We start from the raw sequence: 17,884 nt of genomic DNA, 5'->3' as shown, positions 1-17,884 counted from the left end.
GTAACTGGAATAAAGCAATTTCATAAATGTGTCAAGTGCAGCGTCTGGTTGTTCCTCATTACGCACCACAGACCAGAAAATATTATTTACATCATCAACATAGGAATCACTACAAAACTTCTTGTATGACCTATACACTTTGATTTTCCTAGAAATGGCTACTATTTGTGATCACTAAATCCGATGGATTTGGATACTGCTTTAAAGCAGATTTATACAGCATTAGTAAAGATATGGTAAATTCCTGTTGATGATTTCACCGGGGTAAGTTGACTGATGGCTAGCTAGCTATATACATGTCGAAACAAGACTCCACTATGCAAGAAACCATTTCCCTTTACCGTTTACACCTTCAAACAATCTAGAAAGAAATTAAAAATATTGTTTATAAAGTTGCTTTTAGTTGCTTGGTTTGCTAGCTTAACATATACGGAATTAATTTTTAAACGGCTGGGTTTATTGGTGTTAAAATGCACCAGTTCTGCTATTTTGGACCCCCAGGCTGCTGATGTCATGCAGCCTGTGTTTTTTTTGTTTATACTTTTTCATAATGGCAACAAGTTTAATGTCAGACGACAATAGAATGTTCATGATGTCACTGCGACAACTTTATATAGGCATGTCGATAGAAGTAGTATAAACCAGTCTTTAGTCTAGTCTTTGGTTGTACACTACCGTACTCACAACTTAGCACATGCAGTGGTGGAAAAGGTACCCAATTGTTACATGAGTAATACATGAGTAAAAGTAAATATACCTTAATAGAAAATGACTCAAGTTAAAGTGAAAATCACCCAGTAAAATCGTATGTGAGTAAAAGTAAAAAAGTATTTGCTTTTAAATATACTTAAGTATCAAAAGTAAATGTGATTGCTAAAATATACTTAAGCATTAAAAGTATAAATCATGACAAATTCCTTAAATTCCAAACCAGATGGAACGATTTTCTTTTTTATCTTTTTTTTACGGCGAGCCAAGGGCACACTCCCACACTCAGACATAATTTACAAACAAAGCATTTGTGTTTAGTGACTCAGCCAGATCAGATGCAGTAGGTATGACAAGGGATTGTCTCTTTAAGTGTATGAATTAGACAATGTTCCTGTCCTGCTAAGCATTCAAAATGTAACTGGTACTTTTGGTGTCAGCAAAAATGTATGAAGTAGAAAGTATATTACTTTTTTTCTGGAATGTAGAGGAGTAAAAGTAAAAGTTGTCAAAAATATAAATAGTAAAGTACAGATACCCCCCAAAAATGACTTAAGTAGTACATGAAAGTATTTTTACTTAAGTACTTTACACCACTGTGCACATTACCTCACATGTGGATCCTTAAAGATATGGGTGGGGCTTAAGAGGATGTGAAAGAAAATGAATGGGTGTAGACAAAGAAGAGCTTTTCAGTAGGTGTACCAAAACATTCAAGGGCCATTTTCTAAAAAGTAGGGTTACAAGTTTATCAACTTTCAAAGCAGAATTACTTTCCCATGTGTTCCTCAACTGCAGTGAATGATTTACAATCTGAGTCTCTACTTTTATCCAATGTAAAAAACTATTTCAAATGTTGCTACATAAGACTGAATCGAGGTGGTCGGTCACATATTACTACAACCGTATTTAACATGAGTTCCTCTCTCATGAGTTCCTCTCTTTAACATGAGTTCCTCTCCACAGGAATGTGGTTCTGAATGTAGACCACAATATCGCCCCCATTGGCATTTTTGTAGTTTCTGTAAATGTTATCACAATGTATTGCTACCACTTTATCATCAGTGGTATTATCGAAGTGAGTTTCAGAGATAGTCAGAATATGAATGTCATCTGTTACTAGCACGTTTTAAAAAAAATGTATTTAACCTTTACTTAACTAGGCAAGTCAGTTAAGAACAAATTCTTATTTACAATGATGGCCTACCCCGGCCAAACCTGGACGGTGCTGGGCCAATTGTGTGCCGCCATATGGGACTCCCAATCAAGGCTGGATGTGATTCTGCCTGGATTATTACGTTATTGATTTTGTGAACCTTGTTTCTAAGGCTACATATGTTAATGTGGGCTATTTATGCCACTTTTTGGGATGATTTACTGTTTTTAATGCTTTACTGGGTAGTTTATCAGAAATATACATGCTAATTTCTTTTAAATTTGAACTGATAGTGCAGGATGAGCTGCACACTTCCTACTAGGGCACACCTCCTCAGTGCTAACAGTATAACTCTGGTTCATAGGCACATTATTATTGCATACAATATCTGTAGGATCAACAGAGGCATTCAGGGCAGTTAAGGGGACATCAATTAAAAAATTTGTTCAATTTTCGCCTAAAATGACATACCCAAATCTAACTGCCTGTAGCTCAGGCCCTGAAGCAAGGACATGCATTTCTTGGTGACATTTGAAAGGAAACACTTTGAAGTTTGTGAAAATGTTATAGGAATGTAGGAGAATATAACACATTAGATCTGGTAAAAAATAGTACATCATCTTTGAAATGCAAGAGAAAAACCATAATGTATTATTCCAGCCTAGGTGCAATTTTGATGTTGTCCACTAGATGGCAGCAGCGCATGTACAACATTTTAGACTGTTCCAATGAACCAATGCATTTCTGTTCAAAACGTTGTATCACGACCGACCAAATGTGCCTAATTTGTTTATTATTAACTTTTCAGGTTCAAAACGGTGCACTCTCCTCAAACAATAGCATGGTTTTCTTTCACTGTAAAAGCTACTGTAAATTGGGCAGTGTTGTTAGATTAACAAGCATTTAAGCTTTCTGCCAATATCCGATATGTCTTTGTCCTGGGAAATTTGCTTGTTACTTACAACCTCATGTAAATTGCATTAGCATAAATTAGCTCAACCAACGCAGGGGACCCACCAGTCCTGAAGAAGTTAAATTACTTACATTTTATCTTCCAACGCCCCTGGGATAATGTACATTTGCTGCAGCATTATGACAACTAAGTGACACAATGATAGGGATTAACTGAGCTGATCTTGGTCATTGATGCCATTGTCTCAACACAGTACTGAAATGCGTGGATAGAGTCCAGGGGCCAAAATTATTTGTATGGACTCATTCTTGTAGAGCATCTTTTGTTCCAGAAAGTGTCAAAGTAATCTATAAACGTGAATCCAGCAGAGCTACAGTAATCTTTTAGCCAGGTGTATAATGCCAGTATCCTGCTGAATCTTTCACACCCGCAGCCTAACAACGGTAAATAATAATTGGCAGATTTGTGGAATCTTTCAGTGCTAAAATCAGTTCTTCAAAAAACATTTTCAGAAGTTCCGAGCTAGCCCTCCTAATGTTGTTTGACCCTACACGGATGACGACAGCATCAGTTCCTGGCATCTGTCGTCGAACGGTCGGAAGCAGCCTTGTAATGTCCTGTACTTGTGCTCCAAGGATAGCACATGGTTTTTGTAGAGGGAACAATGATGTTTCTAACTATAGAACAGCCGATGATGACAGCTGCTGCAATGGCTGAGGAGGTCCGGCCATTCTTTGCCTCAAGTGTTTTTGCAAACCCCTTGAGGACCGAAGGGCGGTGGGGCCCAATGGACCCGAACCGTTTTTAGTATCCATCGTGGATGATGAATGGGCAGGAGCCTCAGACAGCCTTACGGACAGATGAGGATGGGAGCTCTGAGGATCGCAGGTAACTCCGGATCCGATCTCGAATCTGAAGCCTCCAGGGAAGAAGGTGAAGCTGTGTCTGGTCTAGGAGGCCCCCAAAGCCAGAGGACGCTGTTTGACTTCCATATCTCCATGGCTGGTTGGTTGGATTGAGAACAAGAACATCCACCAAGCCATCCAGGAGCATCCTTCTAGCTCCATTCTCCAGGGAAGGGGGAGACCCCTTCAAGGAGGGATCCCTGCAGAGTACAGGCCAGTCGGCTGTGGAGAGCCGACACGGCAGTGACACTTCCACCAGGCCAGAACGGGCATCCGTCTACTGGGGTAGAAGAGAAAGTAGGAGGATGTGGATTCTCCAGTAGCTTATATAGGTTCACTACTTGTTTGCTAAGAGTAGCCAATTCATCCCTGTAGTCCTTTGCAAGCAAAGGAGAGAGTTGCTACATTGAAAGTTTGGGCAGTCCACATTGTCCCGGAATAAAGCAAAATAATCACAGCTCCTGCATTGTTTTACATGTTTGTTAGCATCCTCCATTTGAGGCTGCTGGCTAGCTAGACTAGATAAGCCTCCATGTCTCTCCTCCATCACACAATTCATTGTAATTCTTGTCAAATTTGAGCCATGCACTTTGGATACAGGAGCTGTCAAAAAGCACATTATTTGAAACACAATTTCAAAATAATATGGTGATGCTGCAAGGCCAAGTTCAGTATTTTGCAACTTGATGTTAGATAGTTCCTCACCCTGGAGTCCCCTCAGTCTATGGAGGAACTATCTAACATCAAGTTGCAAAATAATGAACTTGGCAAAATAGTGAACTAACATTCCGTTTTTAAAATTTGGATCTTCCTGTTTTACGGGACAACTACAGGCTGGCTTCCATAGCACCAGCATCATAGGTGTATGATGGGACATACCGTGTGTGTGTGTGTGTGTGTGTGTGTGTGTGTGTGTGTGTGTGTGTGTGTGTGTGTGTGTGTGTGTGTGTGCATGAGTAGCATACGTGCATGAGTTTGTACTCAGGGAAAATATATTGAAGCCGGAATAAAATAGACTACACTTGCAGTATACTCAAGCCAAGATATGACATGCAACAATATTGTCGAAAAGTGTGTGTGTCATCCATTTCATGTCATCAACAGCACAAAACATGCATATAGGCTCTGAGTAAGCTCATTTGCAACCCCTCCAATCTCTCTCTCTCTCTCACACACACACACACACACACACACACACACACTGCTAATTCATGCATGGAACTTCTATTCTCAGCTCACTCTCCTGACACTGCATATTATACAGCTAGCCGGGCACCAAGAGGTTAGCAATTATTCATCCACCACCTCCATCACCCTCTTCCTTTTCAACCCTCTATCTCACTCTCCCTCGTTCATAGCCACGAGGGGAGGAAAGTGCAATTTCTACACGCTGCGTTGCTGTGTAAGCAGGGAAGTCAGACAGGCTATGCCCCAAATGCCACCCTATTCCCTATATAGTGCACTACTTTTGACCAGAACCCTATTGGCCCTAGTCAAAATAAGGAATAGTGTTTCAATTGGGATATTGACAAAGTGAGAGCTTCGGGTCTATTATAATGAATAAGGAGGCAGTTATTTACATTGGGATGATTCCAAGCCTAGGTCTGGCTGGTGGGCTGTCCTTGCTTCACACACACACACACACACAAGAGCACGCACACACACATGCTTGAGTGTCGTGCTGAGAGGAACATCATGTTCAGCCCCGTCTTGTCCCACAGGGCCAAGACGGCTGCCATTTAATGACACCACTGTGACCTCTGATCATACCTACCCTGTGTGTGTGTGTGTGTCTGTTGTATGACCTCTGATCATACCTACCTGCCCTTTGGAGAAGGAAGAGAGGGCTTTGATTCAAGGCTTTGTGTGTGTGTGTGTGTGTGTGTGAGCGTGTTCATGTTCCCAGACTAAGGTCTCTCAGGTAGAATGTTGGGACATAAAGCATCACACCACATCACTTATAAGGTTGCTTGTTTGAGGATAAAGTTTTTTTTGAATGGGTGGTCACTCTCACCTTTAGGGTCATCTTGGCCAGCAACTCCTGAAGGTCCATGATACCTTGCACCAGGCTCAGGAAATCACTGCATGTCGGACAGGCTCAACAGGAGAAAAGGATGGACAAAGAAAGACAGGAGTGGGAGAGGGGATAATAGAGAAAAGGACAAGAGAAAAGGAATGAGGTAGAGAGGAGGCAAAAGAAGAGAAAAAGAGAAGAGGTACATTTATACAAATTTTACTAAAACATTGTTGCTCAAAATATAAGATGATAACCAAAGCTATAGAAAATGTTGTGATTGAACTCATCTCCTTGCACTTCCTATCTTGCCACGTGGCTCTTTTATTAGAGGATTGTGGGTAATTATCTTTTTTTGTCTTTTACACAATGTTTTATGCATGTTTGAAGAAAGAAAAGTTGACTTCTATAATAATATTAAGCAGCTTGTTGTCCTGTATCTAATAGAGCTGTATTGGCTTCTCGGGTGCGGCGCGAGTACTGGTTCACAAAAGCATCGATGAGGGGAGTGACAGACTATGATTGCATGCCTTATTGATCAGCGACAGAGACAGTAGTATCGCCACAAGTGCACAACACAAGCCCTGCATCTTCAATTGTTTGACAATAAAAAGGAGGGAGGGAGAGAAAGAGAGAGAGGGAGGGAGGTTTGAAAATGTAATTTAAATGACAGAGAAGACAAATGGAAACGGTGTGTGTGTGCCTGCGTGTATGTGTGAGAGAAAGAGGGAATGAGAAAGAGGGAAATGATGGAGAGAGAGAACAGAAATGGAGTTCCACTGGCTAATGATGAGAGATTAATAAGAGTGACAGAGACTGGAGTATAGCTAACGAGACATTATAGGATGCCAGCTCTACTTTCTCTCAGGACCTCTTCACCTTTCAGACAAAACGAAGAAGAGGACGGGAACATTTAGGACAAGGAACATGTTGGAATAACCCGTCCTGTGTCCTTATACCGAGCCTGTAATCATAAAGTACCTCTGAGTAGGAGTGCTAATCTAAGATCAGGTCTTCCCTGTCCAAACAATTGTATTCATTACTATCTAAAAAGCTTAACTGATCCTAGAGTAGGACTCTTACTTTTATAAATAGGTGCCCAGAGCTAAGGGTAGTAACAGTTACTATACTTACTGCGATTAAGGTTGGGACATTGTGTGATGTAGCCGTTTGGAGCAAAAATTAATTTGACGTCCTGAATGGTACCCTGTGAGGAAGGTGAGAAAGAAAAAGAAAAAGAAGGAGAGAGAGAGAGAGAGAGAGAGAGCGAGAGAGAGAGAGAGAAAAATATAAAAATTGAAGGGCTGATAGTGACTAATAAGAAACTGCATGGGTCTAACTGGTGGTGACAGTTTTATTTGATTACTTTATTATTTAATGCCAAGTCATCATCTCATCTCTATAGAGCTGCTGTCTGAGTAAATAAGGCATACTTCAAAGTAAATAAGATATACTTTTATGACTGCTGAATACCAACTATCAATCATTTAGATACAGTGCCTTGCGAAAGTATTCGGCCCCCTTGAACTTTGCGATCTTTTGCCACATTTCAGGCTTCAAACATAAAGATATAAAACTGTATTTTTTTGTGAAGAATCAACAACAAGTGGGACACAATCATGAAGTGGATCGACATTTATTGGATATTTCAAACTTTTTTAACAAATCAAAAAACGAAAAATTGGCGTGCAAAATTATTCAGCCCCTTTACTTTCAGTGCAGCAAACTCTCTCCAGAAGTTCAGTGAGGATATCTGAATGATCCAATGTTGACCTAAATGACTAATGATGATAAATACAATCCACCTGTGTGTAATCAAGTCTCCGTATAAATGCACCTGCACTGTGATAGTCTCAGAGGTCCATTAAAAGCGCAGAGAGCATCTTGAAGAACAAGGAACACACCAGGCAGGTCCGAGATACTGTTGTGAAGAAGTTTAAAGCCGGATTTGGATACAAAAATATTTCCCAAGCTTTAAACATCCCAAGGAGCACTGTGCAAGCGATAATATTGAAATGGAAGGAGTATCAGACCACTGCAAATCTACCAAGACCTGGCCGTCCCTCTAAACTTTCAGCTCATACAAGGAGAAGACTGATCAGAGATGCAGCCAACAGGACCATGATCACTCTGGATGAACTGCAGAGATCTACAGCTGAGGTGGGAGATTCTGTCCATAGGACAACAATCAGTCGTATATTGCACAAATCTGGCCTTTATGGAAGAGTGGCAAGAAGAAAGCCATTTCTTAAAGATATCCATAAAAAGTGTCATTTAAAGTTTGCCACAAGCCACCTGGGAGACACACCAAACATGTGGAAGAAGGTGCTCTGGTCAGATGAAACCAAAATTGAACTTTTAGGCAACAATGCAAGACTTTATGTTTGGCGTAAAAGCAACACAGCTGAACACACCATCCCCACTGTCAAACATGGTGGTGGCAGCATCATGGTTTGGGCCTGCTTTTCTTCAGCAGGGACAGGGAAGATGGTTAAAATTGATGGGAAGATGGATGGAGCCAAATACAGGACCATTCTGGAAGAAAACCTGATGGAGTCTGCAAAAGACCTGAGACTGGGACGGAGATTTGTCTTCCAACAAGACAATGATCCAAAACATAAAGCAAAATCTACAATGGAATGGTTCAGAAATAAACATATCCAGGTGTTAGAATGGCCAAGTCAAAGTCCAGACCTGAATCCAATCGAGAATCTGTGGAAAGAACTGAAAAGTGCTGTTCACAAATGCTCTCCATCCAACCTCACTGAGCTCGAGCTGTTTTGCAAGGAGGAATGGGAAAAAAATTCAGTCTCTCGATGTGCAAAACTGATTGACACATACCCCAAGCGACTTACAGCTGTAATCGCAGCAAAAGGTGGCGCTACAAAGTATTAACTTAAGGGGGCTGAATAATTTTGCACGCCCAATTTTTCAGTTATTGATTTGTTAAAAAAGCTTGAAATATCCAATAAATGTCGTTCCACTTCATGATTGTGTCCCACTTGTTGTTGATTCTTCACAAAAAAATACAGTTTTATATCTTTATGTTTGAAGCCTGAATTGTGGAAAAAGGTCGCAAAGTTCAAGGGGGCCGAATACTTTCGCAAGGCACTGTATGTATTTTCAGGCTCTCAAAAAAACTCTTTCAATCCCTCTCGATCGAGCGTTCTCTCTTCTCTGCTCCCTAGAGTTCACAGGAGGTTAGTCCCCATGTCTGCTCCGCACAGAACGGACAAGTTTAAGCGGCTGTGCAATGAATTATGGTCAATGTAGTTAATTACCACATTTTCTGCGCTAAACTATGTAGAATATTGTCCTACTACTCCCTATTACATAAATCAGATTAAGCTTGAACTGTGCTATCGCTACAGAAACGGCACATTGAGGTCACAGAAAAAAACATAATTAACTGAAATTCAAATAATTGAACCAACTTTGCTCAATTATTTGTTTAAAAAACAAAAAATAGCAGAAATGTTGGTTAATCACTCAGCACTAGTGTATGTATTTGTGTGTGTGTGCAGGGGCGGGCGGCGGTTCGTCTGTGTGTCAGTCACTGTGATGGTCCAATGTGGTCTCAGAGCAGTTCATATTATTCTGTATATAAATCCGAGACACTTCATTTATACCGAACAGAAATATAAACACAACATGGAACAATTTCAATGATTTTACTGAGTTACAGTTCATAAAAGGAAATCAGTCAATTTAAACAAATGCGTTAGGTCCTGGGCATGGTTGGACTGGGAGGACATAGGCCCACCCACTTGGGAGCCAGGCCCAGCCAAAAAAAAAGAGTTTATCCACACAAAAGGGCTTTATTACAGACAGAAATACTCCTGCCCGGGTGGCTTATCTCAGACAATCCCACAGGTGGAGAAGCCAGATGTGGAGGTCCTGGGCTGGTGTGGTTACACGTGGTCTGTGGTTGTGAAGCCGGTTGAACGTACTGCCAAATTCTCTAACACAACGTAGTAGGAGGCTTATGGTAGAGAAATTAACATTCAATTATCTTGCAACAGCTCGGGCAGGACATTCCTGCAGTCAGCATGCCAATTGCACACTCCCTCAAAACTTCTGTGGCATTGTGTTAATTTTAGAGTGACCTTTTATTGTCCCCACCACAAGGTGCACCTTTGTAATGGTCATGTTGTTTAATCAGCTTCTTAAAATGCCACACCTGTCAGGTAGATGGATTATCTTGGCAAAAGATAAATGCTCACTAACAGGGATTTAAGCAAATTTGCACAAACAATTTGAGAGAAATAAGCTATATAATAAGCTATTTGTGGATGTCCATCATCCATTTAGTATGATATTTTAAGAATTACAATTCGTATGATATGTTACAAATTGCAATTGTTTCAATATGTTACAAATTCCAATTTGTTCAATATGTTACGAATTTTCAATGATATGCTACGAATTCCAATTTGTTGTGGCTAAGGTTAGCCAGGTGGGTATGTGGCTAACGCTAATGTCATATAGCTCTATGGGTTAGGGGTTAAGGTTAAAGTTAGGAGTTAGTTTAAATGGTTAAGGTTAGGATTAGGGGAAGGGTTAGAAAAAATGCTAAGTAGTTGAAAAGTGTCTTAAAAGTAGTAACTAAGTAGTTGCAAAGTTGTTAATTAGCTTAAATTGTCCATGATGAGACTCAAACTCGTAACCTTTGGGTTGCTAGCGTAACAGATTAGCTTGTGTCCCTCTCCTCACCCCTACCTGGGCTCAAACCAGGGACCCTCTGCACACATCAACAACTGCCTCCCATGAAGCATCATTACCCATCGCTCCACAAAAGCCACGGCCCTTTTTTCTAGTTCCTGTTTTCTAGTTTTCCCAATTATTGACCTCTGCCTGCCCTGACCCCGAGACTGCCTGCCGTTCTGTACCTTATGGACTCGAATCTGGATTACTGACCTCTGCCTGCATTTGACCTGTCATTTTGCCTGCCCCCTGTTCTGGTAGTAAACTTTTGTTACTTCGACACTGTCTGCATCTGAGTCTTCTCCTGAAACATGGTAGTACAAACGGGCCGTGACTGACCCAGCAGACTCAGACCAGCTCCACAAAGCTGTCTCCCTGCAAGAAGCCACCATACGACAACATGAGGAGTTACTTCAATGTCTTATGGAGGGACTACATACCCTGACAGAACACCATGACCAGGCGTTTGATACATTGCTGGAGCAATTCCACAGATTCCTCACTTTGCAGAGGGTCACACCCGTTATCTCCCAGCCTACCCCACTGTCCCGAGAACCCCGCTTACCTCATCTGGAGCGCTACGCTGGAGATTCCGGATTCTGATGGGCTTTTCTCCACAAGTGCTCCCTCATTATCGAGTTGCAGCCATCTTCGTTCCCCTCGGACCACATGAGGAGAGCGTACATCATAACCCTGATGTCTGGGAGGGCGTGGGAACAACAGTCCGCCATCTACCTCAGTCTGGAGGAGTTTGTGGAGGAAGTTCGGAAGGTGTTTGATTCTACTTTGTCTGGGAAAGAGGGTGCTCATAAGCTGCACCAGCTATGTAAAGACTCCTCTAGTGTGGCGGCCTACGCCCCTTCCCAAGGTTCCATTCACGTTCCCAGCTGCTGATCGAGCAACACCATTTCATCGCAGCTTGCATCTTTGTACCATCCTGACCCGTCCCGCCAATTCGTGGTGGAGGCCGATGCTTCGGATGTTGGAGTGGGGACTGTTCTTTCCCAGTGTTCTGCCCTGGACCTCAAGTTACATTCCAATGCCTTCTTCTTCCATTGCCTCAACACCACGGAGAGGAACTACAATGTGGGGAATCTTGAGCTTCTTGCGGTGAAGATGCCATTGGAGGAGTGGAAGAACTGGCTGGAGGGGGCAGAACATCCGTTCATTGTGTGGACAGACCACAAGAACCTCAAATATCTACACGCCGCCAAGTGTCTCAATTCCAGGCCAGCTAGGTGGGCCCTGCTTTTCACCCGGTTCAACTTCTCCCTCTCCTACCGACCAGGATCCAAGAATGTTAAGACTGTATATACTATAGCCCTGTGGCTACACCCCCGGAAGCCGAGACCATCCTTCCCATCTTGTGCTTGGCGACGGCACTCGGCTGGGGAAAAGGGAGGCAGGTTCATGAGGCACAGCGTTCCAGATAACCGGATGTTTCTTCCTGACGCTGTCTGCTCCTCAGTCCTGACTCCTCGGTCCTTGCTTGCCATGCGGGCTCCCATTGAACCTTGGCCTTTGTGCAACAATGCTTTTGGTGGCCTACCATGCTTCCTGACGTCTCCACGTTTGTCGCTGCATGCACAATCTGTGCGCAGAACAAGACTCCCCAGCAACCTCTGCCTGTTCCTCACTGTCCCTGGTCTCACATATCGCTGGACATTGTCACGGGTCTTCCCCTGTCTGATGGCAACACCAGTTTTCCAAAGCAGCCCACTTCATTTCACTCCCCAAATTACCCTCTGCCAAAGAGACGGCCCAGTACATCGCTGTCGTCGTACCTTCAGGTATCGACAACAGGACCGCCACCGGTATCGGGCAGATGGTATGGCTGTCCACCCAAGTTCTGTCCCTCCGGGTTGATTATTGTCCCATTCCCCATCTCCAAGATGCTGTTCGTCTTCTGTTGCCCCGTAACCTCCGTATACATCCCAATTTTCATGTGTCTAGGATCAAACCAATCTCACAGCCGTTTGTCTCCTGTTTCTAGGAAACAAATAACATCTGCTAAACACGTGTACAGTTGAAGTCGGAAGTTTACATACACTTAGGCTGGAGTCATTAAAACCCATTTTTCAACCACTCCACAAATTTCTAAATGTCTTAGTTTTAGCAAGTCGGTTAGGACATCTACTATGTGCAAAACACAAGTATTTTTTCCAACAATTGTTTGCAGACAGATCATTTCACTTTATAATCCACTGTATCACAATTCCAGTGGGTCAAAGTATACATACAGTAAGTTGACTGTGCCTTTAAACAGCTTGGAAAATTCCAGAAAATTATGTCATGGCTTTAGAAGCTTCTGATAGGCTAACTGATCATTTGAGTCAATTGGAGGTGTACCTGTTGATGTATTTTAAGGCCTACCTTTAAACTCAGTGCGTCTTTGCTTGACATCATGGGAAAATCAAAAGAAATCAGCCAAGACCTCAGAAAATAAATTGTAGACCTCCACAAATGTCTGGTTTATCCTTGGGAGCAATTTCTAAATGCCTGAAGGTACCACGTTAATTTGTACAAACAATAGTACGCAAGTATAAAAACCATGGGATCACGCAGCCGTCATACCGCTCAGCATGGAGACACGTTCTGTCTCTTAGAGATGAACGCACTTTGGTGCGAAACGTGCAAATCAATCCCAGAACAACAGCAAAGGACCTTGTGAAGATGCTGGAGGAAACAGGTACAAAAGTATCCACAGTAGAAAGGAGTCCTATATAGACATAACCTGAAAGGCCGGTCAGCAAGGAAGATGCAACTGCTCCTAAACCGCCATAAAAAAGGCAGATTTTTACGAGGGTTAAAAATGTCAGGAATTGTGATAAACTGAGTTTAAATGTATTTGGCTAAGGTTTATGTACACTCCCGACTTCAACTGTATGTGATATAATTTTATTTGAATTGTATTTGTAATATACATCTACAATGCATTCATTAAGCTTGAATGAGAGCAACACCTGTGTCACTTTAGAGAAAGACCTCGGCAAGAGGAGAGATGAACAACAGAGTAGATCAAACGTGCCCACGCACACAAACACACTACCGGTCATGTTCAACTCTGGCTTTGTTGCTGGCACACACACAGAAACACATGCCACAGCGAATAATCAGACAACATCAGTGATGAGTGTGGAATGGAAGTGAAAGTGTTTGGCCAGTGATGTGGCTGTCTGTCTCTTGGGAGTTTATGGGAGTCCTGACCATACATTGCCTCTATTGATCAGCAGCTAATACAGCCTGACGCGAGAGAGGGAAGGGTGGAGGGGAAAGAGGAGGATGTTTGTAAGAGAGAGCAAGAAATAGAGAGAGAGGGGGTGGGGGTTGGGGGTTTGTACGGAAGAGAGGGAGAGAAAAGGAGAGCTAAAGGCCACACAGTGCCTCGACAACCAAGACACCTCAGGCAAAGGGGACATTCCCTCGCCAATGCGATGCGTCTATTTCAATTAGCTCTATATTATACACTGCTCAAAAAAATAAAGGGAACACTTAAACAACACAATGTAACTCCAAGTCAATCACACTTCTGTGAAATCAAACTGTCCACTTAGGAAGCAAAACTGATTGACAATAAATGTCACATGCTGTTGTGCAAATGGAATAGACAACAGGTGGAAATTATAGGGAATTAGCAAGACACCCCCAATAAAGGAGTGGTTCTGCAGGTGGTGACCACAGACCACTTCTCAGTTCCTATGCTTTCTGGCTAATGTTTTGTTCACTTTTGAATGCTGGCGGTGCTTTCACTCTAGTGGTATTATGAGACGGAGTCTACAACCCACACAAGTGGCTCAGGTAGTGCAGCTCATCCAGGATGGCACATCAATGCGAGCTGTGGCAAGAAGGTTTGCTGTGTCTGTCAGCGTAGTGTCCAGAGCATGGAGGCGCTACCAGGAGACAGGCCAATACATCAGGAGATGTGGAGGAGGTCGTAATAGGGCAACAACCCAGCAACAGGACCGCTACCTCCGCCTTTGTGCAAAGAGGAGCAGGAGGAGCACTGCCAGAGCCCTGCAAAATGACCTCCAGCAGGCCACAAATGTGCATGTGTCTGCTCAAACGGTCAGAAACAGACTCCATGAGGGTGGTATGAGGGCCCGACGTCCACAGGTGGGGGATGTGCTTACAGCCCAACACCGTGCAGGACGTTTGGCTTTTGCCAGAGAACACCAAGATTGGCAAATTCACCACTGGTGCCCTGTGCTCTTCACAGATGAAAGTAGGTTCACACTGAGCACATGTTACAGACGTGACAGTCTGGAGACGCCGTGGAGAACGTTCTGCTGCCTGCAACATCCTCCAGCATGACCGGTTTGGCGGTGGGTCAGTCATGGTATGGGGTGGCATTTTTTTGGGGGGCCGCACAGCCCTCTATGTGCTCGCCAGAGGTAGCCTGAATGCCATGTAGGTACCGAGATGAGATCCTCAGACCCCTTGTGAGACCATATGCTGGTGCGGTTGGACCTGGGTTCCTCCTATTGCAAGACAACGCTAGACCTCATGTGGCTGGAGTGTGCAAGAGGAAGGCATTGATGCTATGGACTGGCCCGCCCGTTCCCCAGACCTGAATCCAATTGAGCACATCTGGGACATCATGTCTCGCTCCATCCACCAACGCCACGTTGCACCACAGACTGTCCAGGAGTTGGCGGATGCTTTAGTCCAGGTCTGGGAGGGGATCCCTCAGGAGACCATCCGCCACCTCATCAGGAGCATGCCCTGGCATTGTAGGGAGGTCATACAGGCACGTGGAGGCCACACACACTACTGAGCCTCATTTTGACTTGTTTTAAGGACATTACATCAAAGTTGGATCAGCCTGTAGTGTGGTTTTCCACTTTAATTTTGAGTGTGACTCCAAATCCAGACCTCCATGGGTTGATAAATTTGATTTCCTTTGATAATTTGTGTGTGATTTTGTTGTCAGCACATTCAACTATGTAAAGAAAAAAGTATTTAATAAGAATATTTCATTCATTCAGATCTGGGATGTGTTATTTTAGTGTTCCCTTTATTTTTTTGAGCAGTGTATGCGGAGACTATTAGATCACAATGCCTCTTCGGAGTAATAGTGTAGCCCTACCGTAGACAATATGTGCATCATACAAGATGATTGATTCATGTAGAAGTGAATGCAGACCTTCTGGCAAATGATGAATGCAATGTCTCTGTTTGAGTGTGTGTGCATGAGTGCATGTGTGTTCGTGCAAATATGTGTGTCCAACTCGTGGAAATTCCACTCTTGACCACTGGGGGTATAAGGCCCTCTCCCTTCCTTGATTTGGCAAATCTGACCACAACTCCATTTTGCTCCTTTTTGCCTACAAAGTTCAAGAGAGAAATTCCTGTGGTCAGGTCTGTAATGCTGGTCTGACCAATCATTATCCATGCTCCATGACTGTTTTCATCATGTGGACTGCAATACGTTCCGGGACACCTCTGGGAATAACATCAATGAATACACCAAAAATACACCAAAATACATAGATGATCTGATAACGATGGTGTCTTCAAAAACTTACCCAGATCAAAAATCTGAACAACCCGACAACAACCCGGATCAACAATCCCAACATTTCGGGAAAGTGAAGGAGAGATATGCTGCTTATCATAAGGTTTTGCTTTTCGTTTCTTAGTCAAACTTGTGTTCTTTTTTTTCCTTTGTGTTCTGGAACATAGCCCCGTCTTTCATTTTTGTTCATTGATTTCACCTGTGTTCCTTTCTCACCTGGTCTCATCAGCTCCCTATTTAGTTCAGTTATTTCTGTTTGAATGGTTGTGAGGTATTGTTTGTTTTTGACTTCCTACCTGTGGTTGACCATTGCCTGCCTGTGACCACAATTCCTGCCTTCTGCGAAGGCGTAATAAGCATCTGCCGCGCACTGCGCTTGAAATATTATTGATATCTCATTGACTCTTGAACCTCAGGAGACTGAAGAAATTTAGCCTGTCCCCAGGGGCCCTCACAGTGTTATACACACGCACCATTGAGAGCATACTGTTGGGCAGCATCACAGCCTGGTACGGGAACTCCACCACAGCTGACTGCAAGGCTCTACAGAGGGTGGTACGCTCAGCCGAACGCACCATTGGTTGCACACTGCCTGCCCTCCACAGGACACCTACAACACCAGGTCTCCCTGGAAGGTCAAGAACATCGTCAAGGACCCCAAACCTCCTGAGCCATGGCCTGTTCTCCCCGCTTCCATCACTCAGACACAGGCAGTATAGGAGCATCATGACAAAAACTGTCAGACTGGCCAATAACTTCTACCCCCATACCATCAGGTTGCTGAATAGCCAACACTAGGCAGCTAGCTACTTGCTCCCCCTGTCCCCCTTCTGCCTCAGGACTGCCTACCCCCTGTTTCCCCCCTAATGACATTCCCTCTGGGACACTCTTCCCCACCCCCATGGACATTTACCCTGCCCCTACACCACAATGGACATGTATCATTGTCACAGTTGTAAATATGTATATATTATTATTGTTTCATTCAGTTCTCTTATTGACCTGCATTGTCACTGTGCCCTGCAATTAAATCTGCAACCCTGTGCAAGAGACTAATAAACTCATCTAATCTCTCTATCTCCTCCTCAACAGTATTTACTCTGCCTCCACCCCAATGGAGATTTATTTATTAATCACTGCCACAGTTGTTAATATGTACATATTGTGGCGTACAGCAGGTCAGCCACCAGGGGGAGACTCGTCAAGGCCTGATGACAGACGGAGTACACATCACTAGGCAATGGCTACATCTGCTGGACGTGCCAGGTCTCGATGGGCTCTCCAGCCAGGACTAATTGGGGTTGATTGGGAGTTGGTGAGTAATCAAGGGCTGATTGCTCACCAGCTGCACAAGTCCCATAAAGCTGCCAGAAGAGCAGCACACAGGGGAGAGAGTGGGGAAGAAAGGACTCCTGTATAGTTGGAGACGGTTACAGAGGTAACAGGAGTGAGTTCAGTTTTTGATCCCCACAGGACACAGCAAGACCTGGAGCCAAGAACACAGAATCCCGGAGAGGATCTCAAGTGGGAGACCTATTATTTTCTTTTTAACTATTATTTTAATAAACACCTTTGAAACTGAGCTAATCCTACTCTGCCTGTGTCTGATCTGTGTAAGCGTTTTGACCCAACCCCCTGGTCTGCCACAATATATAGTGCTAAACTCAGCTAAAAAATAAATGTCCCTTTTTCAGTTTCCAATGCTTGTTCAATGAACCATAAACAATTTATGAACATGCACCTGTGGAATGGTTGTTAAGACACTGATAGCTTACAGACGGTAGGCAATTAAGGTCAGAGTTATGAAAACTTAGGACACTAAATAGGCCTTTCTACTGACTCTGAAAACACCAAAATAAAGATCCCCAGGGTCCCTGCTCATCTATGTGAACATGCCTTAGGCATGCTGCAAGAAGGCATGAGGACTGCAGATGTGACCAGGGCAATAAATTGCAATGTTCGTACTGTG

General features: G+C 43.4%; 1 protein-coding gene across 1 annotated transcript in view; it reads right to left on the bottom strand.

Moving 5' to 3' along the window:
- The window catches only part of LOC110506270 (protein kinase C-binding protein NELL1), a 407,912-nt gene that overhangs the window by 228,793 nt on the left and 161,235 nt on the right, over positions 1 to 17,884 (bottom strand). Inside the window, exons 6-7 of the mRNA XM_021585706.2 lie at positions 6,831 to 6,903; positions 5,697 to 5,779 (exon numbers count right to left, since the gene is read on the bottom strand). Coding sequence (XP_021441381.2) covers positions 5,697 to 5,779; positions 6,831 to 6,903 — 156 coding nt within the window. The remainder of the gene's footprint in view (positions 1 to 5,696; positions 5,780 to 6,830; positions 6,904 to 17,884) is intronic.

The sequence above is a fragment of the Oncorhynchus mykiss genome, chromosome 26 (genome assembly GCF_013265735.2).
Source record: "Oncorhynchus mykiss isolate Arlee chromosome 26, USDA_OmykA_1.1, whole genome shotgun sequence".
NCBI classification, from domain to species: domain Eukaryota; kingdom Metazoa; phylum Chordata; class Actinopteri; order Salmoniformes; family Salmonidae; genus Oncorhynchus; species Oncorhynchus mykiss.
Note: the sequence above shows the minus strand (reverse complement) of the source record. Positions and strands in the feature narration are given on the sequence as shown.